This window comes from Emys orbicularis, chromosome 1 (assembly GCF_028017835.1).
Source record: "Emys orbicularis isolate rEmyOrb1 chromosome 1, rEmyOrb1.hap1, whole genome shotgun sequence".
Taxonomy (NCBI): domain Eukaryota; kingdom Metazoa; phylum Chordata; order Testudines; family Emydidae; genus Emys; species Emys orbicularis.
The window spans coordinates 145167680-145191139 of record NC_088683.1 but is presented as its reverse complement, the minus strand read 5'-3'; the positions used below and the strand labels follow the sequence as shown (position 1 = coordinate 145191139).

At 46.6% G+C, this 23460-nt stretch overlaps 1 protein-coding gene across 1 annotated transcript in view; it reads left to right on the top strand.

Annotated features, from left to right (window-relative positions):
* Positions 1-23460, top strand: part of LOC135886914 (scavenger receptor cysteine-rich type 1 protein M130-like) — a 40593-nt gene that overhangs the window by 5572 nt on the left and 11561 nt on the right. The window contains exons 2-5 of the mRNA XM_065414726.1: positions 13365-13697; positions 13923-14228; positions 19124-19441; positions 19521-19844. Coding sequence (XP_065270798.1) covers positions 13365-13697; positions 13923-14228; positions 19124-19441; positions 19521-19844 — 1281 coding nt within the window. The remainder of the gene's footprint in view (positions 1-13364; positions 13698-13922; positions 14229-19123; positions 19442-19520; positions 19845-23460) is intronic.

Genomic DNA, 23460 nt, shown 5'->3' with positions numbered 1-23460 from the left:
GGAATAAGCAGCCAGGGTGGGTTGCTGGAGACTGAGAGCAGACCTACATGAACATTTAGTTTGTGGCAAGCTGGGGTGTAAATCTACTGTGAAAATACTGCCTCCCTTTCCCCACATTGACTTAAAGCAGTGTCTACATCGCACTATGTCAGGTGGAGACACTCTCCCACCAGCATAGCTTCTGCCTCTCGATGAGGTGGACTATAAGGTGGATAGAAAGCTGGCTAGATTGTCGGGCTCAATGGGTAGTGATCAATGGCTTGATGTCTAGTTGGCAGACGATATCAAGCGGAGTGCCCCAGAGGTCAGTCCTGGGGCCGGTTTTGTTCAACATTTTTATTAATGATCTGGATGATGGGATTAATTGCACCCTCAGCAAGTTCGCAGATGACACTAAGCTGTGGGGAGAGGTAGATACGATAGAGGATAGAGATAGGTCCAGAGTGACCTAAACAAATTGGAGGATTGGGCCAAAAGAAATCTGATGAGGTTCAACAAGTACAAGTGCAGAATTCTGCACATAGGAAGGAAGAATCCCATGCACCACTACAGTCTGGGGACCGACTGGTTAAGTAGCAGTTCTGCAGAAAAGGACCTGGGAATTACAGTGGATGAGAAGCTGGATATGAGTCAGCAGCATGTCCCTGTTGCCAAGAAGGCCAATGGCATATTGGGCTGTATTAGTAGGAGCATTGCCAGCAGATCGAGGGACGTGATTATTCCCCTCTATTCGGCACTGGTGAGGCCACACCTGGAGTATTGCATCAAATTTTGGTTCCCCCACTACAGAAGGGATGTGGACAAATTGGAGAGAGTCCAGTGGAGGGCAACGAAAATGATTAGGGGGCTGGGACACATGACTTACGAGGAGAGGCTGAGGGAACTGGGGTTATTTAATCTGCAGAAGAGAAGTGTGAGGGGGGATTTGATAGCAGTCTTCAATTACCTGAAGGGGGGATTCCAAAGAGGATGGAGCTCGGCTGTTCTCAGTGGTGGCAGATGACAGAACAAGGAGTAATGGTCCCAAGTTGCAGTGGGGAGAGGTGTAGGTTGGATATTAGGAAACACTATTTCACTAGGAGGGTGGTGAAGCACTGGAATGGGTTACCTAGGGAGGTGGTGAAATCTCCATCCTTAGAGGTTTTTAAGGTCAGGCTTGACAAAGCCCTGGCTGGGATGATTTAGTTGGTGTTGGTCCTGCTTTGAGCAGGGGATTGGACTAGATGACCTCCTGAGGTCTCTTCCAACTCTAATATTCTATGAGTCTATGACTAATTATGTCGACAGGAGAGCACTCTCCCATTGACGTAATGTGTCTTCACCAGACATGCTAAATCGGCACCGCTGCATCGATACAGTGGCACTGATTTAGTGTGGTAGCGAAGAGAAGCCCTAACAGTTCCCTTGTGTGCTTTGATCTATCCCATTTCCAAGCATTAGGGAAATGCTAGTGCGCAGCAGCAGGCTCCACATGGACACTCAGTGTGCAGCAGGCTAGTGCGAGGTAAATTTACACCCCAGTTTGACACAAACTAAGTGTGTGTCGAGAGAAACCCTGAGACTGTATGAGGCATCCATGGAGAGAAACTGGGGCTTGAGGCAGACAGGACAACTCAAGGTAAGGATAAGTGGTAGAAAGAGATCAGATGAGGACCCCAGAGGGGAGGGACAGCACAGAGAACGGGGGGAAACTGGGACTTGGCTGGGGAAGCCAGAGGTGAAGTCCAGGACTGGCTTGGCAAGGAGACTAGGACTGGGGATGAGAAGCTTGAGAAGTGGAGACGGGGACTGGGACATAGAGCAAGGGACGGAGAAGAAACAGGACTGGGACAGGGACAGGTTGGAGGATATGGGGCAGAAGGGGTTAGGCTTGGGGGAACAGGGGAAGAAGGGTCTGTCACTACCAGAACACACACCTCTCCAGAGCCTGGAATGGAACCCAGCATCCCTGAGTTTTGCCATTCCCCTGCTGTCAGCAAATATGTGTCAAACCCTCCAGCAAAATTTTCTGATCCCCCTCTAGTGCTGGTCCACAAAGAGGATGACAACCTACTACTACTGTCAGTTACTCCATTAGCTCAAGTGGCAGTGGATTCTCTGGTGGATCTAAAGGTTACAACCCTGCTGATGACCCATGTGGGTGTCACAGGGTTGTCATCTTTCTAATGGCTGGTATTTGGATCCTCAAATCCCTACCCCCAGCCCTGCCTCTTCCTCCCAAGGCCACACCCTTCTCCACCTCTTCCCCCGCTCCTGCTCCACCTCTTTCCTTGAGGCCCCGCCCCTTCTCTGCCTCTTCCCCTCAAGGCCCTGCCTCCATCGCTCACTCCTGCCCCCCCATCGTCACTCACTGGATAGTCTCAAGGAGCCTGTCTGCAGGTACGAAGCCACCCTGGCTGAGCAGGGGCTGGTACAGATTAATGACCTGGTGCTTTCCCCCGCCCAGTGGAAACCAGACTTTTGGTTCAGGTGCCATTTAGGTCTATTTTTTTTTCAGTTTGCTTTTCTTAAAAACCTAGGGAATTATGCACAAAGCTTTACTTGAAAGGCACTTTAAGTTTGCAAAGTTGAGCAGTAAAAAACAAGGAAATGGCAGAATTAAAGTTGTCTTTGCAACTTTATTTTGGCCCACCTGTACATATGTGTTAAGATACCGTCTTTAAATACATGATAACAAGCTATTTTCTCCATGAGGAATTGGGTTCTATCCCTGCCTTTGCCACAGAGTTCCTATGTGATCCTTGGCAAGTCACTGAAACCAAATGTTTATTTTGGCCCACTTGTATGTATGCATTAAGATACAGTCTTTCATTACATGATAACATGCTATTTTCTCCACAGGACCCCTGCTTCATTCTGTGCACAGGACAGACAGTGCTCTGAATCAGGGCTGTGGAGTGAAGGAGGCAGGTGTCTGTAGGTCCCCTGCCTCATTGGTTGCAGAAACTGTGAAGTGTGCTGTGTATGAGGCAGGGGATTGCAGAAATGGAAAGGAGGGTCTCTTGTTAAGGCAGGTGAATGCTGCCCTGGGGAATTGGATTCTATCCCTGCCTCTGCCACAGAGTTCCTATGCAATGCTTGGCAAGTCGCTGAAACCAAAAGTTTCCCAGGTGGTCATTAATTGTGTGTTCCTCATTTTATGGGTGGCCCCTTTGTAACCTTGGGGGTCTGGTTTGGAGAAGTGCTGTGCACTCGCTGCTGTAAACTGAAGTCAGTAGGTGCTGTGCTCTGAACATACTAAGTGCGGTATAATGCTAAGGACTCTGAAAAATCAGGACCTGGTGTCTCAAGTTGGGCACCCAAAATCAGATGACACTTTTGATCATTTTGTCCATAGTGTCTCTGGGCTTCAGTTCCCCATGTGTAAAATGGAGATAACAACACTTCCCTGCCTCCCAGGGGTGCTGTATAGAGAAATTCTTTAATGTTTGTGAAGCACTCAGCTCCCATAGAAATGAGCCATAGAAAAGCCTATGAGGAAATTAACAATTCTGTTTTGGGAGTTCAGTTTGGATGACGTGCAGTACATAGGGGCTGGGGCCACACATTGAACAATGAGTATAAAAAGAACTATTGACCATCCACCCATTCAGTCAGCACCATGTGTCCTGTTCACTGAATGGGGCAGGGGTCCTGGGGCAAAAATAGCATTTGATCATGTAATTAAAGGCTGTATCACAATGCAAATACAAAAGGGACTAATTAAGGTTACAGAGGACAGCACGAGTGTGTCATTCTGAATGTTTGAGTGCTCGGCTTTACAAATTTAACTTCCTTTTAGCTACTTAGCTTTATAGATTTTAAGGGCCAAAGGAAGCATTAGATTATATAGTCTGGCCTCCTGGGTAACAGACTATAGAATTTAATCCAGTTACTCTTGAACTGAATCCAATCATTTTTGTTTGGCTAAAGCACATCTTCCAGAAAGGCATCCAGTCTTCATCTAAATACTTCAGGAGGTGAATAATTTTCTGCTTCCCTTTTAGTTTGTTCCAATGGTTAATCACCCTCACTATGAAAAATATATGGCTTACTTCTAATATGACTTATCTGGCTTTAACTTCCAGCCATTAGTTCTTGTTTTGCCTTTCTCCACTAGAATAAAGAGGCCTCTACTTACCAGTGTTTTGTCCCTGCACAAGTATTTATACACTAAAGTACTTATAGTACTTTATAGTACTTATTATACTTTATAGTATAATCACATCACCTCTTGGTCTTCTTTGTTAAAAATAAACAGATGGAGCTCCTCATTGCAAGGCATGTTTTCAAGCCCTCAAATCATCTTTGTGGCTCTTCTCTGCACCCTTTCCATTTTTTAAAAAATATCCTTCTTAAAATGTGGACAGCACAGCTGGATGCAGTAGCGGTCTCACCATGCTGTATACAGAGGTAAAATCATGTCCCTGGTCAGAAATTATCCAACAAAATGGAGCTTCATTGGAAAATGCTGGTTTGTTGAACTCGACATTTCCCATGAAAGTGAGTCGGGTGCAATGAACTTTCTCCAGACCACAGGCTGGGTTGTGGCAGAAACTTGCATGGTTAAGTGCCAGTTTGCTTGGGGGGCCTCCAGCAAGCCCTGCCATGCAGACTGCCTTAGGACCAGGTACCCCAGTCTTCTCAGATCAGCTGCTCTGGGATAGCTGCACCATGTAGACTGCCCCAGCACCAGAGACTCTGGTGTTCTATAGTCTGAAGCTCCAGGGCAACCCTGCCATGGAGAAGGGAGTCATAGAATCATAGAATATCAGGGTTGGAAGGGACCTCAGGAGGCCATCTAGTCCAACCCCCTGCTCAAAGCAGGACCAATCCCCAACTAAATCATCCCAGCCAGGGCTTTGTCAAGCCTGACCTTAAAAACCTTTAAGGAAGGAGATTCCACCACCTCCCTAGGTAACCCATTCCAGTGCTTCACCACCCTCCTAGTGAAAAAGGTTTTCCTAATATCCAACGTAAACCTCCCCCACTGCAACTTGAGACCATTACTCCTGTTCTGTCATCTGCTACCACTGAGAACAGTCTAGATCCATCCTCTTTGGAGCCCCCCTTCAGGTAGTTGAAAGTAGCTATCAAATCCCCCCTCATTCTTCTCTTCTGCAGACTAAATACAATAACTCCCCACTTAACTTCCTCTCGCTTAACGTTGTTTCGATGTTACATCTCTGCTCCATTACAGAACATGCTCATTTAAACTTGTGCAATGCTCTGCTATAACGTCGTTAGGCTACCTGCTTTGTCCATGGCTGGCAGCCCTCCCATCAGCTCCCCTACCCGCCCCCCCAGTGCCCGCCGCCCGCAGGCAGACCCCACGGACAAGCTCCCCTCTCCCTCCCCTCCCACCCGTGGCCCCCAGGAGGCTGGGGGGAGGAGCGAGGACGCGGCTCACAGTCCCCCCCACCCCTCACCTCCTGCCTGTGGCAACCAGCTGTCTTGCGGCGTTCAGGAGGCTGGGGGGAGGAGCGAGGATGTGGCGCGCAACCTCCCCCACCTCCCGCCTGGCCCTCACCTCAGGACCTGAGGGGAAGAAAGATTTCCCTCCCCTAAGGCCTTTCTGAGACTGGGCTCAGCTAGCCCTGTTCCCCTCTCTCTTTCCCCACCAGGGGCATCCTTCCTGTGCTTCTTTATCAGATTTCAGCTGATGGGCTACTTGGCTCTTTATCCACCCAGCCTGCTAGCCTTCTTATCTAATTACCTCAGTCAGCTTTCTTTGGGGGACTAACTGATGTCTAAGAGATCAGTGTTACACTGTCTGGAGAGGCTCATGACTGTGAGTGCCTACCTCAGGGCAGACTGTCAGAAAACGGCAGACACTGCAAACTGGTGGTGTGGTCTATAATTAGATTTCACCAGGCCAGTAACAAATGTAAACTCCTGGATTCATAGGCACCGACTCTGTGGAAAAAAATAGCAGGTGCTTATCACCCACCAGCAGCCAAGCTCCCCCGCCCCAGCACCTCTTGTCTGCTGGTGGCTCCGCCAATCAACTCTTCCCTCTCCCTCCCTATGCCTCCCACCCACTGCGATCAGCTGTTCCGTGGCGCCCAGAAGGCACTGAGAGGGAGGGGAAGGAGCAGGAATGGGGCACGCTCGGGGGAAGGGTAGAAAGAGGTGGGGCAGGGGGGAGCATTGGGGAGGGGGTGGAGTGGGGACGGGACTGGGGGCAGAGCAGGAGTTGAGCACCCCCCAGGACAATTGGAAGCCGGCACCTGTGCCTGGATTACTATAACAGTCTTACCATGAGTCACAGACAGTGCCCTTAGACCAGTGGTGGGCAACCTGCAGCCTGCAGGCCGCATGTGGCCCGTCAGAGTAATCAGTTGCCGGGCCGCCAGATAGTTTGTTTACATTTGCACGGCCGCCCGCAGCTCCCAGTGGCCACGGTCCATAATTCAAAATTGTAGCAGAGATGTAGTCATCTGCCAGTTTCCCAAAAGTCTCTCAGGGCTACCCAGAATAACTCTGGGGATCTCCATCTTTTCGTTCAATTATTCCACCCGGTTAGAATCCAGACAGTCCAAAGATGAAGGATCTTTCCCTGAATTCATAGCTATAGCTTCTTCTCACAGAAAACAAGTTGACGGGGTCACTACCCACGTGGACTCTTCCTTTGCTGACAGAGAGTGAGGAATGCATTTAGAGTGTTTGCCTCCGATCATCACACACAATGACCACTTGCTTTGAAATTAGCACTTTTCTGTGAAAGTTCTTCATTTGCATTCCACAAGGCTTCTTTCTCGTTTGATGGGTTATTTAGTTACAGGGCAATACATAGTGTAAATGTTTGCTATTGCATTATAACGGGATACAGATAAGTGAGAACAATGCAAATAACATCCTACTAGTTTTCTTGAAGATTAAACACTCTTATACATTTACACATTTAATAATCACTTTGATCAATACTAATACACACGCGAATTGGCCAGGCTCTGCATTTGTAAGCATTCAGTGAGACCTGGGGCTTTGACATGAGCTGGCACCTGATCTGCCAGCATCACAATCTGAGTGCAGGCTCATCTGTCACAACCGGAACTCTGTCCCAGGGAGACTGTCTTCCCCCATTGGGCCCAGACAGTGCAGAAAGGAAACCACCTGAATTGAATGTTGAAGAGACAAGAATCAGACCGGGATGAGAGGAGGAGAGTAGATTGGGACCAGGAGCCTGTGGGGTGGCCGGGGGCCAGATGGACATTCTGAGACTGGATACTGGTGGGAAGTGAGAAACTGGGACTGGGAGAGAAAGGGGGAGGTGGGAACTGGCTGGGCAAGGAGACTGGGACTGGGAGGAGGGAGGGGGAATAGACTATTACTGGCTAGGCAGGGTAAATAGAACAAGAGTCAGGGGACAGAGACTGTGACTTGCTGAGCAAGGAGGCTGGGAGCTGGGGGAGACTGGGACTGACTGGACAAGGAGTCTGGGACTGGGAACCAGTGGGGAGGAAGTGGGGGTGGGTGAGGAGAGACAGACCAGATAAGAAGTCAGAGTGTGGGGAAAGTCTAAAACTAACTGGGCGACGAGACTGGAATAAGCAGCCAGGGTGGGGTGGGGGAGACTGAGAGCAGATCTACATGAACATTTAGTTTGTGGCAAGCTGGTGTGTAAATCTCCCCTGCACTGGCCTGCCATGCACTAAGTGCCCATGTGGACCATGCTGCCGAACACTGACAGTTCCCTAGTGTGCTTTGATCTACTCCCGTTTCACAGCACTAGGGAAATGTTAGTGTGCAGCAGCAGGCTCCACACGGACACTCAATGTGCAGCAGGCTAGTGCGAGGTAAATTTACACCCCAGTTTGACACAGACTAAGTGTGTGTAGAGAGAAACCCTGAGACTGGATGAGGCATCCAGGGAGGGAAACTGGGGCTTGGGGCAGACAGGACAACCCAAGGCAAGGGTAAGAGTGAGAAACAGATCAGATGAGGACCCTAGAGGGGAGGGGCAGCACAGAGAACAGGGGGGAAACTGGGACTTGGCTGGGGAAGCCAGAGGTGAAGTCTAGGACTGGCTTGGCAAAGAGACTGGGACTGGGGATGAGAAGCTTGAGGAGTGGAGACTAGAACTGGGTAGACAAGAAGAATGGGACTGGGACACAGAGAAAGGGATGGGGAAGAGACAGGACTGGGACAGGTTGGAGGGGTGGAGGCACAAGGAGTTAGGCTTTGGAGAACAGGGGAAGAGGGGTCTGTGACCACTAGAGAACACACCTCTCCAGAGCCTGGAATGGAACCCAGCATCCCTGAGTTTTGCCATTCCCCTGCTGTCAGCAAATATTTGTCAAACCCTCCAAAAAAATCTTCTGTTCCCAGTCTAGTGCCGGTGCACAAAGAGGATGACAAGTTACTACTGCTGTCAGTTACTCCATTAGCTCAAGTGGCAGAGGTTTGTATGGAGGATCTAAAGGTTCCAACCCTGCTGATGATCCGTGTGGGTTTCAACATGATTCCGCATCTTGGAACTTCTGTTTTTTCAGTTTGCTTTTTTTAAAACCTAGGAAATTATGCACAAAACATTACTTTTAAGAACATTAAGGTTGCAACGTTGAGCTGTAAAAAATAAGGAAATGGCAGAATTGAAGTTGTCTTTGCAGCTCTAGTTTGGCCCACTTATACGAATGCATTAAGATATAGTCTTTGATTACATGATAACATGCTCTTTTCTCCACAGTATAGATAGTGCTCTGAATCAGGGTTGTGGAGTGAAGGATGCTGTTGTCTATAGGACCCTGGCCTCATTTGTTGCAGAAACTGTGAAGTGTGCTATGTATGAGGCAGGGGATTGCAGAAAGAGAAAGGAGGGTCTCTTGTTAAGGCAGCTGGATGCTGCCCTGGGGAATTGGATTCTATCCCTGCCTCTGCCACAGAGTTCCTATGTGATGTTTGGCAAGTCACTTAAACCAAATGTTTCCCAGGTGGTCATTAATTGTGTGTTCCTCATTTTATGGGTGGCCCCCTTGAGACCATGAGCATCTGATTTGAAGAAGTGCTGAGCACTCACAGCTCTAAACTGAAGGAAGTGGGAGCTGTGCTAAACAAGCCTAAGTACTCTCAAAAGCCAGGACGTGGGTATCTCAAGTTAGGCACCCAAAATGAGTGGATGCTTTTGATAATTTTGTCCATAGTGTCTCTGGGCATTGTTTGTCCATGTGTAAAATGGAGATAATAACACTTCCCTACCTCCCACGTGTTGTCAGCTGTTGGTTGTGCGTATTTTCTCTCTGTCTGTGTTTTCAGCTCTGCACAGACAGCTGACACAGCAGGTCTCGATCGAACTGCCCAAGAAGACCACAGACTCGGTTCAGTGGTGAAGGCGCTCGTTCAGGTTTATTGCTGACAAAGCACGGTACTAGCTCCCCGGATCAATGTCTACAGATACACTGGCATCTCTATGCCCCTTACAATGGACTTGGCTCAGTGAGTGGCGAAATTTTCCACTGCCCCCCGCCGAGGCCAGTAAAAGACACCCCCTCTGTGACCTGATACAAACAAGTTATGCATTGCCCCTCTGACGTACCTAGTTATCACCCTTTACCTTTTCCATGTTGGTTTGATCAAAACATCTCTATCCATCACCCTGTCATCCTGACCTTATCTTTGGGAGGGTGATTTTTTTCCTTTCATCATCTTTGGGGAGTGTGTTTACACCATAACCCTGTATCAGGGTGTTCTGGTATCACCCTTCTGGAATGTGTTTATGCACTTCTCATGAGTGTTTGTGTTCTTGCAACACCAACCACGCTTTTGCCAGGTTCATGTTCTGGACAATGAACCTGTAAGCATAGTCACAAAAGGGGCTAATGAAGATTTCACAGACAAGTACTTGTCTGGCATTCTAAATGTTTGAGTGCTTCACTTTGCAAACTTCACCTTTCTTTTTGATTCATAGCTGTGTAGATTTTAGGGCCACAAGGAAGCTTTAGATCTCGTCTGACCTCCTGGGTAACAAAGGCTATAGAATATAAACCAATTATTCCTGTACTTCATCTCAACTTGTGTTTGGTTAAAGCACATCTTCCAAAAAGGCATCCAATTTTGTTCTGAATACTTCAGGAGGTGGAGAATCTTCTGCCTCCCTTGTTTGTTCCAATTTTTCATCAGTGTTACTGTGAAACATGTATGCCTTACCTCTAATAGGAATTTATCTGGCTTTAAGTTCCATCCATTGATTCTTGTTATGCCTTTCCCCACTAGATTAAGAAGGCCTTTAGTATGCAGTGTTTTGTCCATGTGAAAGTATCTATACACTGAAATCAAGGCACGTCTAGGTCATCTTTTTGATAAACTAAACAGATTGACCTCCTTAAATCTCTCACTGTACGGTACATTTTCAAGCCCTGGAATCATTATTGTGGATCTTCTCTGAGCCCTTTCCAATTTTTTAACATCCTTCTTACATTGTGGACGCTAAAAGCAGATGCAGTATCTGTCTCCCCAGTGCTGTACACAGAGGAAAAAACATCTCTCTACTAGAGCTGGTTGGAAATTATCTGGCAAACCAGAGTTTCATTGGAAAATGCCAGTTTGTTGAACTCAACATTTATCATGAAAGTGAATCAGGTTCAATGAACTTTCTCGAAACCTCAAGCAGGGTCTGATGGAAATGTCCATGGTTCCCTGCCAGGTTCCCTGGTGGCTCCTGTTAGTCCTGCCATGCAGATTGTCCCGGGGCTGGGTACCCCAGTCTTCTAGGATCTGCAGCTCTCGGGCAGCCCCACCATACAGATTGCCCCAGCATTGGAGACCCTGGTCTTTCTAGGGTCTGTACCTCCAGGGCAGCCCTGCCAATGCTTTCAGGCTCTCTGCCATGGGATAGGAACCTGCAAGCCCTGGGAGCCCCAGCTCTAACCAAGGCTCGGCTCCAGGGTCTGCATCAGGGATCCTGGAAGTCCTGGGATGGGTTCCGGTGTCCCTGGTTCTGGGGCAGCCTTGCCTTGCAGAATATCCTGGACTGGGCTATTTAGGCTGCCAGCTGGACAAGGAGTCTAGAAGCCCAGGGGTCCCCAGTCCAGGATAGACCACATGATGAGGCTGCCCCAGAGCCCCTGGCTGTGAGAAATTGACATGCTTGTCCTGATGTTAACAGTGGTGAAACTGACAAGGATGTCAGTGTCACTCCGCATCTGTTGGGGTTTCTGGGAGCAAATTTCATGTTGGATACACCCTGGGCTGGAGTTTCCAAAACAAAATTGTAGCTGGATTTCCAATTCACAGGAAATTTTAAAATAGTAAAATTTCCTGTACACTGAAAATCCTGCATTTCAGCCACCTGTACTCATTGCTCCCCTGTTTACACATACAAGGATCACCTTGGCTGTTTTTGCAGCAGTGTCACACTGGGAGCTCACGTTCAGTTCTTTGTCCACTATGAGCCCTGCAAAGAACATGGGAAATATCTGTATTTCTGTGAATATTATGTGTACCTCAGTCCCTTTTACTGCTATTTTCACATTTCCTACCAGGGTTCAAAGGGTAACCCCCACCTGAGCTCCCCACATGTCCCAGGACGGCAGACAATGGTTTCATAGAACCCAGTTACTGGTACTTAACTGACAATACAGGTGTCAGGGCTTTTGAACTTTTGCATCTGGCCAAGCTGAGCACAAGCCCCCTTCCTTGGGATGGGCCCCTGAGGTGGGAAATCTTAAACAGAGAGCTTGGGAATTGTTAACAGGGGAGCCTGATGAACAGAGGGGGTGAGGCAGGGTCTGCAGGGAAGGAGACTGAATCACAATCCCCAGAAGCAGGGGTTCCTGGGATAAGCTGAGTCAGCCCAGGTTGTGAGGGAAAAGCTGAGCTTTAGATAAGACATAGGCCTGTAGGCCTTCAGTTGCTTTATTCTTTTCTCTGTGATTGCTGTGTTCCTATGGATAAATACAAAATAACACTGTCCTGGGTCTGGTACTATTCAATATTTTCGTAAATGACTTGGGTGATGGAGTAGAGATACACTTACACAATTTGTGGATGACATGAAGCTGAGAGGGCTCGCAAGCTCTTTGGAAGGCAGGGTTAAAATTCAAAATGATCTTGATAAACTGGAAAATTGGTCTGAAATCTGTAAATTGAAATCCAGTAAAGACAAGTGCAAAGCATTAGACTTAGGAAGGAAAAATCAAATGTAAAAAACCCCAAATGGGAAATAACTGACTAGGCAGAAGTTCTACAGAAAATGATCTTGCGGTTATAGCAGATCACAATTTGAAAAGCTGTGATGCTGTTGTGAAAAAGGGAAATGTCATTCTGAATTGTATTAACAAGAATGTCACATGTAAGACACAGGAGGTAATTGTCCCGCTCTACTTTGCACTGGTGTGGCCTCAGCTGTGTCCAGTTTTGCTCATCACTGTTTAAGAAAGATAAGGACAAATTGGAGAATGTCCAGAGGAGAGGAACAAACAGAGTAAGAGGTTTAGAAAACATGATCTATGAGGAAATGTTGAAAGAATTGGACATTTTTAGTTTAGAGAAGAGAAGACTGAGAGGTGAATTGATAACAGTCTTAAAATAATTGAAAGATTGTTTGTCAATTGTTGTTCATATCCACCAAGGGTAGGACTAGACATAATCATCTTACCTTGCAGCAAATGAGATTCAGATTAGATATTAGGAAAAAACTTTCTAACTATAGGGATAATTAAGTACTGGAACAGGGTACGTAGCAAGGTTGTGTAATCCCCATAATTGGTGACTTTGCACAACAAGTTAGACAAACATCTATCGGGGTGGCCTAGGTATACTTAAACCTCCGTTGGTATGAGGAGATGGACTAGATGACCTCTTGAGGTTCCTTCCAACCCTAAATTTCTATTATTCTGTGGTTTTATCAGCTATTCAGGCCTGCTGATAAAAAAAAAAAATGTTGATCCCTGGTAAATGCCATTTAACATGCTCCTTAGGTACCAATAGATTGGAGAGAGATTCATCTTCTTCACAGGATATGAATAGACATCCTGCTGCTGTGCAAAACCAAAAACTTGTATTGAACACCTCTGCCTTTTCTGCCTCATTATTAACAATTTTACCATCTCCATTTCTAATGGGCCTACAGCATTGTTAGGATTTGTTTGTTTGTTGCTAATATACTTAAAAAACTCCTTATTTTTCATAGTCTTCCCAGTCTTGGAGTTTATCCTGATGTCTTTAGCTTCCCTTATCAGTTTGCTTCATATCATAACTTCTAATGTATATTGATTTGCTCTAATTCCAACTTTTTCCATTTTTAAAAATATATTGCCTTTTTATTTCTATTGCTGCTATCACTTTGCCACTGACCCAGAATGAGCTTTTAGGCAAAGTTTTATACCAGTTGAGTACCCCAACTCCCAAACCCCCTTTATAATTTTCAGCTTTCATTGGCTTTCTAGGACACATTAAGCCCCGGCTGGTTGGAGGAGATGGTGCCTGCTCAGGACGTGTGGAGATAAAACATGGAAACACGTGGACCACAGTTTGTGATGGACATTTTGATCTCAAAGTTGCCAATGTTATCTGTAATGAACTACAGTGTGGAATGGCTGTATCTATCCCAGGAGGAGGTCACTTTGGAGAAGGACAAAGCGAGATCTTGACTGAAGAATTCCAGTGTGTGGGGAATGAGTCTCTCCTGTTCTACTGTCCCAGGACATCAGAAGTGAATCAGACATGCTCACACACAAATGATGCTGGTGTCATATGCTCACGTAAGAATTCAGAACAATGTCTTTAAAATCCCAGTGACGTATTCTAGATTAGGGTGAAGCAATGTACTGATCTCACTGTGTAGGCAGCTGGGTTTAATAGGGTTGGATCAAAACCCCAAACAAGCCAACATAATGAAAAAGGGATCAAATGCCCCCTGATTTTCCTTTCTTTTACTATTTGGTATAAAATAGCTCCAAGGCTCCCTCTCTAAACCCCTTCTCCCTTCTCCCCTGGGCTCATAGGGTTCCGGCTGGTGAACGGCAGCACAGCGTGCTCAGGGAGGGTGGAGATCCAGGTTCTTGGTGCCTGGGGAACCCTCTGTGACTCACGCTGGGATTTACCAGATGCCAACGTTCTCTGTCATCAGCTCGACTGTGGGTTTGCTGTATCGGCTCCTGGAGAAGCGTATTTTGGGAAGGGAACTGGCTCTGTCTGGACAGACACATTTCACTGTAAAGGGACTGAACCCCATTTGGGCCATTGCCCTGTTACTGCTCTGGGGGCCTCTCAGTGCTCACACGACAATGATGCCAGTGTGATTTGCTCAGGTAAGTGCAGGAGAGATGCTGGATTAAGGACACCTGCCCCTCAGTGTATGACACTGTCCCCAGAGCAGGGGAACCTCAGGGCACAGCAAGGGGAGGGGGAGCTAGATCCTAAAACACGTATAATAATAGTAAATATGTTAAACATAAAATTAAACTGAATAATATTATCACAAATGAATAGTTGTGACCCGGGAAAGCCCTGGATTCTCCAGGAAGAGCTTTAGTCAGCAACTCTGTCCTTACGAAGAGCAGGGGAGCAGGGGCAGCATTTTGTCCTTCGGGTCACGTAAATGTCACCAATTCACCGTCCCTATCCTTCTCCAAATCACTGCTAAAGTAATTAGAGGGGGAGCTAGTAGCGACCGCCAATATAGAGGTTGCTTCACAATTTCTATTATAAAATATTCTCAACACCATCTTGAGAAGCTTTCCTGCCTTCATTGTTTGCAGCAGCCTTTGCAGTTTGGGAAGGGGTCAGTGGTTTGGCTGAACTATAAATTGCTGAAAATAACCATTTCCCTTCTCTCATTTGAGTTCCTGAGGGTATTTTTGGTAGCACGCCACAGAAAATGTAGCACTTTATCTCACTTTGGTTTTTTTTTTAACTTTTGTCACACCTTTCCAGTTGAAAAAAAAACTCAACACCCCCCCCTCGCCGCCGCTTTCTTGCACTTTTTTACTTTTTTCTATTGTTTTACAGTGGAAGAAAAGATTGAAAAAATAGAAAGGGGAAGGAAGGGGGAAAACCTGTAAACCCAAAAACTGAAAAGGAAAATTGAATTTTTCATTTTCCAAAAGTTGAAATGAATCGACATTTTAGTTAGAATCTAAATAAAAATTCTCATTCCATTTCCACATGCCAATATCTTGGACCTGTTTAAAAACTGAAATACTGCATTCAAAATACTTGTAGATTGTCGACTGCTCTAATATTTACCTTACATAAAAAATTTAAAAAATCCTTCAACAGTCAAAGCCAAATGCTCAAGAATTAGGAAATGCCAGAGTTAAGGTTACTCATGTAATGTTAAGTCAGCCCCTGTCCCTGCCTTGTGCATATAAATTATAATACAATCTAATTGCATGTACACATCCTATTATTCCCCCTACACACACACACAAGGTTGGGGTTCAGGGGATGAGGGAGCTGTTAAATGTTTCTTTTTATCCTCATCATTCAATATGCGATCTGGGGCCTTATTTACTATATGTACCGTACAAACATTGCACAGCATACTGACTTAGTAATTTCTTCATGGGCTTTTCTAGGGTGCTCATCACTGTAGTATCAGAGTGCACCACAGACATGAATGAATTTGTCTTCATAACACCCCGGAAGATAGCAGACTGTTATGATGCCCATTGTAGAAGTGACTTAGACACTTAGAAGTCCAAGAATAAAATTTTCAAAAGTGCCTAAGTGACTTAGGGACTTAAATCCTTTTTTCTTGAGTAATGTAGGAGCCCAAGAACCATGGAGACTTCAACATCTTGTTGCCTAAGTCACTTCTAAAAATGGCACTTAGGCTCCTATGTCATTTAGGTGCTTTTAAACATTTTACATACAATGATTAAAGCCAAACTTCCAAACTTGTTACTTATTTGGGATGATTGGGCACCAACCTGTGACCCTCAGGGCCTGATTCTTCAGAGTACTCACCATATTTTGGGTTCAAAGAACTGTCCAGACATTAATAAACCTTCAGAAAACTCCAGGGAAGTAGTTGGGTAAGTATTATTATTAGCTCCATTTTACAGATGGTGATACTGAGAGAGTAAAGCAAAGTGACTTGCCCAAGGCCCCCCAGTGAGTCAGCAGCAGAGCCAGGATAAAATTCAGTATTTTGACTCACAGCCCTGTGCTCATCCCCCCCCCCCCCCCCCCCCCCCCCCACACACTCACTGCCTGACTGCAGAGGAGCTGAGCAGCCACATCTTGCCTTGGCCCTAGTGGCAGTTGAGAGTGCTCAGTACTTCTGCAAATCAGACCCCATAAAAATTCGTTTAAGAGACCTGCTCAGCATCACCTGTGAAGTCTGTGACAGAATCAGGAATAGAACTGAGTTCTACTGAATGACGGTCACAGCTCTTAACAAGAGCATCCTAGTTCTTCCTGCGCTCCCCTGCTCGTTCTCTGCAGGCCTTCCAGTTTCTAAAGTGAATGAGGCAGGGGTCATACAGGTAACAGCCTGATATCCACTCCAACTGCTACTAGTTTTTTTCTTTTCCGCCACCTCCACCCATTTGGTTCCAATCTCCCCTGCCTCGATTACAGTTTTGGGATTCCCATCTAGGATATACCTTTCTATTTCCTCAGGAATGCCCTCTAGGAACTGCTCCATTTTCATTAGGAAAGACAGATCTTCCAGAGATTTAATGCTTGCTCCTGATTTCCAGGCATCCCAATTGTTTTCAATGTGGTAGGCGTGTTGGGAAACTGAAAGTGGCAGGGGCCTTGTGGGAAAAAATAATTCACTAGAAATCTTAATTTTAATGGCCAGCCAATCTGGTTCCTTTGTGTGGCTAAATGGAGCCCGTCTTCTGGGTCTGAGACATAGATCCATAGAGTTTTAAGACCCAAAGAGGCCATTGTGATCATCTGTTTCTCCCCTCACCAAAGGGACCCCTCCTGCTTACTGAAGTTTGCAGCTCCCCTCTCTGCCCCATCTTCAAATCCATGTACAGTGTTTCCATAGGGCTTTCTTGACTGGCCGGTCCTAATACTGGTACTACGATCCTTACAGAGAAACTTATTGGAGAAGCCCTGCATTTAAACCTTCTTCCTAATAATGGACACGTAGCTTCCAGGACTGTCTCTCACATAGCCCAGTGTCACTGGTGCAGTTACACACCATGACTAAGTCTACAGGGTCCTGCCCAGCATTCTCAACAGACGTCTACTCGCCTCTTCACAGCTGATACCTTTGTACCTTGGGGACAAATCACCTCATAGCTCTCTTGCTTCTCACACATGCTGCTACCTGCATTCCTAACTGAATTCCCCACAGCCCTGCCCTGCCTCTCCTACCCAGCCCGTACCCTGGTTCTCAGAGGGAACTCCTCAGCACATGAGGATGCTGATTTCTCCCTACGACTTCTGAACATAAGAATGGCCATACTAAATCAGGTCAAAAGTCCATCTAGCCCAGTATCCTGTCTTAGGACAGTGGCCAGTGCCAGGTGTCCCAGAGGAAATGAGCAGAACAGGTAATCATCAAGTGATCCATCCCCTGTCGCCCATTCCCAGCTTCTGGCAAACAGAGGCTAGGGACACCATCCCATCCCATCCCATCCTGGCTAATAGCCATCAATGAACCTATCCTCCATGAATTTATGTAGTTCTTTTTTGAACCCTGTTATAGTCTTGGCCTTCACAACATCTTATGTCAAGGAGTTCCGCAGGTTGATTGTGCGTTGTGTGAAGAAATACTTCCTTTTGTTTCTTTTAAACCTGCAGCCTATTAATTTAATTGGTGATCCCTAGTTCTTGTGTTATGAGAAGGAGTAATTTACACTTCCTTATTTACTTTCTCCACATCAGTCATGATTTCATAGAACTCAGTCATATCCCTCGAGTCGTCTCTTTTCCAAGCTGAAAAGTCCCAGTTTTATTAATCTCTCTTCAGCTGCTGGAAGGAAAATCCCTTCTAAGTAAAAACACCTGATCCCTTTGTTACAAGCTCCATCTGCCCTGATCTCATCTGCCTTTCCCAAGGGGCTGTAGTATCCAATGATAGCCATGAGCCTCCTTAGAAATCTACTCTCTACCCTCACGCTACACTAGCTGCATGCAGGTATTCTCCTGTCCAGTCTTAGGATGACCTCCTGGCTCTCTTGAAGTCAATGGAGATTTTACCATTGCCTTCAGTGGGGCCAGGATTTCACTCTTAGCCTTGAAATGTTATTTGGCTAGCAAGATCTTTGAGCTGTTTGGATCCAGTGCACACACACTGCACCCATCAGGTTGCCCTACTAGTACATACTGTACCTGACACAGCCAGTGGGTGTGCCCTGTACTGACTCTTCTGCTTGTCTTTTAACATTGTCAGTCTTTCCTGGCTGCACCTGGGTCTGAACTCGGTGAGTGATTCCTAACCTACCACCTTATTGTAGGACTCATTGATTCTGAGACACACTCAAATACTGAGATTCACATCCCAAGAGTGTCACAATATTCACCAGCAGAGAACGTCCCCTTCCCTGCCCCCCCCCTCCAACCTGCTTAGTGTGGTGTGAATTGATCAGCTGGAATCTCACGTTGGACTCAGAGATGACACCACACTTCAGGGGACAGCTCCAGTCAGAACCACCAGTGCCAGGAACTATCTCACACTAGGAGTTCCTGCACTGGACCCAGGTGAACCAACAAAGTTGCCACCTACTGAGCAAAGATCAGAGGGAACTAAGGAAATTTACCAACAATAACCTGTTCCTGACCATCATGAGCCCTGCTCTTCCATTGGCCAAACTCCCTCATGGCAAACTTGCCTAAATCATTCACAGCTCACCCACTATGTGCCTGTGCAGACACCATTCACTGGCTTCCAGACATTTAAACCTGGATAAAGTGACTACAAACCTCAGCAGTCATTCCACCACCACACACAGACTATTTTCCCGATCAGTAACCTGCAAGAATTCCCTCGCTCACTCATTTACAGGGTCTGCTGGCAAGCTCAGCGTGTTACAATCCTTATAGCAGCTTCACTTAGAGATTCAAAAGAGAAAGTTTCTTCTGTCAGAAGTTGTTCCATTTAACACTGTGACACACTCTGATCACTGCGTGATAACCTTCTTCTTTAGAAACAGTCCATAATTTCATGCACACTCTGTATTATTTCTAATGTGTAACAGGGAGTGTTATTCAGTGTGTTTCCCATCTCTCCTGAGCCCAGGTCGCTCTGAATCACTCACACTGCTGAATGGAGAGAGCCGGTGTGACGGGAGAGTTGAGATTTCCCTCCGTGGTGTGTGGAGCAGAGTGCTGGATGACCAGTGGGACATGAACGATGCCAGCGTGGTGTGCAGGCAGCTCCAGTGCGGAGCTGCTGAGAAAGTTTATAACCCCCCTAAGTCTGAGCAAGGAACAGGCCCCGTGGGGCTGAGAAGGGTCCAGTGTGCAGGAAATGAGACTTGTCTGACTCACTGTGACAACTCCCCGTCTGAGAGAGCCCAGGCAGGAATTGCTGAGGACGTCGGTGTCGTTTGTTCAGGTGATTCATTTCTAAATCTCACAGACATTCTCTGTTCAGTAGGAAAATACATATTAACAGCTGGGATCTATCCCTGCAGGGAGCAGGCGGATCAGACTGGTGAATGGGGCAGGTCGCTGTGCCGGGAGAGTGGAGATTTATTACAATGGCAACTGGGGGACAGTCTGTGATGATTCCTGGGATCTGTCAGACTCCAATGTTGTTTGCAAACAACTGGGATGTGGACATGCCATCAATGCAACTGTCTCTGCTCATTATGGGGAAGGATCCGGGCAGATCTGGCTGGATGATGTGAACTGCTCGGGGAATGAATACGATCTCTGGTCGTGTGCTTCCAGGGGCTGGGGCCAGCACAACTGCAGACACAAAGAGGACGCCGGAGTTCTCTGCTCAGGTCTGTTCTGTGAATGCTCTTGTGAGCATGGTTACCAGGGGATTTAATGGAGGGGGCAGATGTTTAAAGAGTTTGTTGAGAATGATACTTTCCCTGGCTGTCTCTGCCTCCCTTTCTCTTGTGTAACTACCTACCAGGGTCACCATTAGAACGTCCTCAACTCCCACTCAGAGATACTGGAGATATTGCAAGATTTCCCTAATGTTAGAATGCTGCGTCTCAGGTATCTGAAGGAGACTATATCATGGAAACCAGTGACTGAAAAGGATGTAGGGTCCTAGTGGATAAATAACTGAACATGAGCTCCCATGTCCCAGTGCCGTTGTGGCAAAACGGGCTAATGCGAACCATGGATGTATAAACAGGGGAGTAGTGAGTAGGAGAGGGGACTAAATTTTACTGTTGTATATGGCACTGGTGAGACAGATACTGGAATACTGTGTCCAGTTCTGATATCCAGAAAAATTGGAGAGGGAGCAGAGATGAGCCACAAAGGTGATCTGAGGGCTTGAATAAAAGCCTTACGGTGAGAGATTTAAGGTGCTGAATCTGTTTAGCTTATCAAAACAATCAAGAGGTGACTTGATTACAGTGCATAAGTTCCTTCACAAGGAGAACATACCACTTACTAAAAGGGCTCTTTAATCTAATGGAGAAAGGCAGAACAAGAGTCGATGGCTGGAAGCTGAAACCAGACAAATTCACATCAGAAATAAGGCCCAGGTTTTTAACAGGGAGGGTGATTAACCATCAGAACAAACTACCAGGGAAATGGTGCATTCTGCATCTCTTGACGTCTTCCTGTCTAGACCGGATGCCTTTCTGGAAGCGATGCTTACATCAAACTCAAGTTATTGGGCTCTATGCAGCTGTTTTACAGAAGGTCAAATTATTTGATCTCATGATCCCTGTCATGCTGTCTGGAGTGGCTCACGGCTCTGAGTGCCCACCTCAGCGCAGATGGTGAGAAACAAGGCAATACCCCAAACTGGTGGTGTGTTCTACAAGTAGATTTCACCAAGACAGTAACAGATGTGAACTCCTGGACCAATGTTCCCTCTAATTTTTTACATCCATGTGTGGAATGAATTTTGTTATGTGCACCAGTATAGAGGTGATGTGTGGCAGGGGTGGGGCCGAGGGGTTCCGAGAGTGGGAGGCAGCTCAGGGCTGGTGCACAGGGTGGCGGTGCACAGGGTGAGGGCTCTGGCTGGGGGTGCGGGCTCTGGAGTGGGGCCAGGGATGAGGGGTTTGGGGTTCTGAGGGGGCTCAGGGTTGGGGCAGAGGGTTAGAGTGTGGGGGCTGAGGGCTCTGGTTAGGGGTGAGGGCTCTGGGGTGGGCCCGGAGATGAGGGGCTCAGGTGCAGGAGGGGGCTCAGGGCTGGGGCAGAGAGTTGGAGTATGTGGTGAGTGAGGGCTCTGGTTGGGGTGGGGCTACTAGGTGGGGCCATGGATGAAGGGTTTGGGGTGCAGGATGCCCTGGGGCTGTGGCGGGAAGAGAGGACTTCCCCCAGCCTTCTCCTGCTGCAGAAGCCTGTGGCCAGGGGAGAGGCACCTCTTTCCCCCTGTGGCAGCTCCAGGATCAGGAGAGAGGAACCTCTCCCTGGCCATGGCAGATCCAGGGCTCGGGCCAGGGGAGAGGCCCCTGTCCCCGGCTGCAGCAGCTTCGGGGCTGAGGAAGAGGCGCCTCTCCAGTCCAGGCCCCTGTGACTGCGTGCCTACAGGGCCCTTGATATCCTGCTCTGCGGCCATGTGGCCACCCAACTTAGAGGGAACGTAGTCCTGGATCACTATATCTATCTTGCATGATCTAAAAAATAAAAAGGAGTCATATAAAAAATGGAAACTAGGACAAATTACAAAGGATGAATATAGGCAAACAACACAGGAATGTAGAGGCAAGATTAGAAAGGGAAAGGCACAAAATGAGCTCAAACTAGCTACAGGAATAAAGGGAAACAAGAAGACTTTTTATCAATACATTAGAAGCAAGAGGAAGACCAAAGACAGGGTAGGCCCACTGCTCAGTGAGGAGGGAGAAACAGTAACAGGAAACTTGGAAATGGCAGAGATGCTTAATGACTTCTTTGTTTCGGTCTTCACCGAGAAGTCTGAAGGAATGCTTAACATGGTGAATGCTAATGGGAAGGGGGTAAGTTTAGAAGATAAAATAAAAAAAGAACAAGTTAAAAATCTCTTAGAAAAGTTAGATGTCTGCAAGTCACCAGGGCCTGATGAAATGCATCCTAGAATACTCAAGGAGCTAACAGAGGAGGTATCTGAGCCTCTAGCTATTATCTTTGGAAAATCATGGGAGACGGGAGAGATTCCAGAAGACTGGAAAAGGGCAAACATAGTGCCCATCTACAAAAAGGGAAATAAAAATAACCCAGGAAACTACAGACCAGTTAGTTTAATTTCTGTGCCAGGGAAGATAATGGAGCAAGTAATTAAGGAAATCATCTGCAAACACTTGGAAGGTGGTAAGGTGATAGGAATAGCCAGCATGGATTTGTAAAGAACAAATCATGTCAAACCAATCTGATAGCTTTCTTTGATAGGATAACAAGTCTTGTGGATAAGGGAGAAGTGGTGGATGTGGTATACCTCGACTTTAGTAAGCCATTTGATACGGTCTCGCATGATATTCTTATCGATAAACTAGGCAAATATAACTTAGATGGGGCTACTATAAGGTGGGTGTATAACTGGCTGGATAACCGTACTCAGAGAGTAGTTATTAATGGTTCTCAATCCTGCTGGAAAGGTATAACGAGTGGGGTTCCGCAGGGATCTGTTTTGGGACCGGCTCTGTTCGATATCTTCATCAATGACTTAGGTATTGGCATAGAAAGTACGCTTATTAAGTTTGCAGATGATACCAAACAGGAAGGGATTGCAACTGCTTTGGAGGATAAGGTCAAAATTCAAAATGATCTGGACAAATTGGAGAAATGGTCTGAGGTAAACAGGATAAAGTTTAATAAAGACAAATGCAAAGTACTTCACTTAGGAAGGAACAATCAGTTTCATACATACAGAATGGGAAGAGACTGTCTGGGAAGGAGTATGGCAGAAAGGGATCTAGGGGTTATAGTGGACCACAAACTAAATATGAGTCAACAGTGTGATGCTGTTGCAAAAAAAGCAAACATGATTCTGGGATGTATTAACAGGTGTGTTGTGAGCAAGACACGAGAAGTCATTCTTCCGCTCTACTCTGCTCTGGTTAGGCCTCAGCTGGAGTATTGTGTCCAGTTCTGGGCACCGCATTTCAAGAAAGATGTGGAGAAATTGGAAAGGGTCCAGAGAAGAGCAACAAGAATGATTAAAGGTCTTGAGAACATGACCTATGAAGGAAGGCTGAAAGAATTGGGTTTGTTTAGTTTGGAAAAGAGAAGACTGAGAGGGGACATGATAGCAGACTTCAGGTATTCAAAAGGGTGTCATAAGGAGGAGGGAGAAAACTTGTTCATCTTAGCCTCTAAGGATAGAACAAGAAGTAATGGGCTTAAACTGCAGCAAGGGAGGTTTAGGTTGGACATTAGGAAAAAGTTCCTAACTGTCAGGTTGGTTAAACACTGGAATAAATTGCCTAGGGAGGTTGTGGAATCTCCATCTCTGGA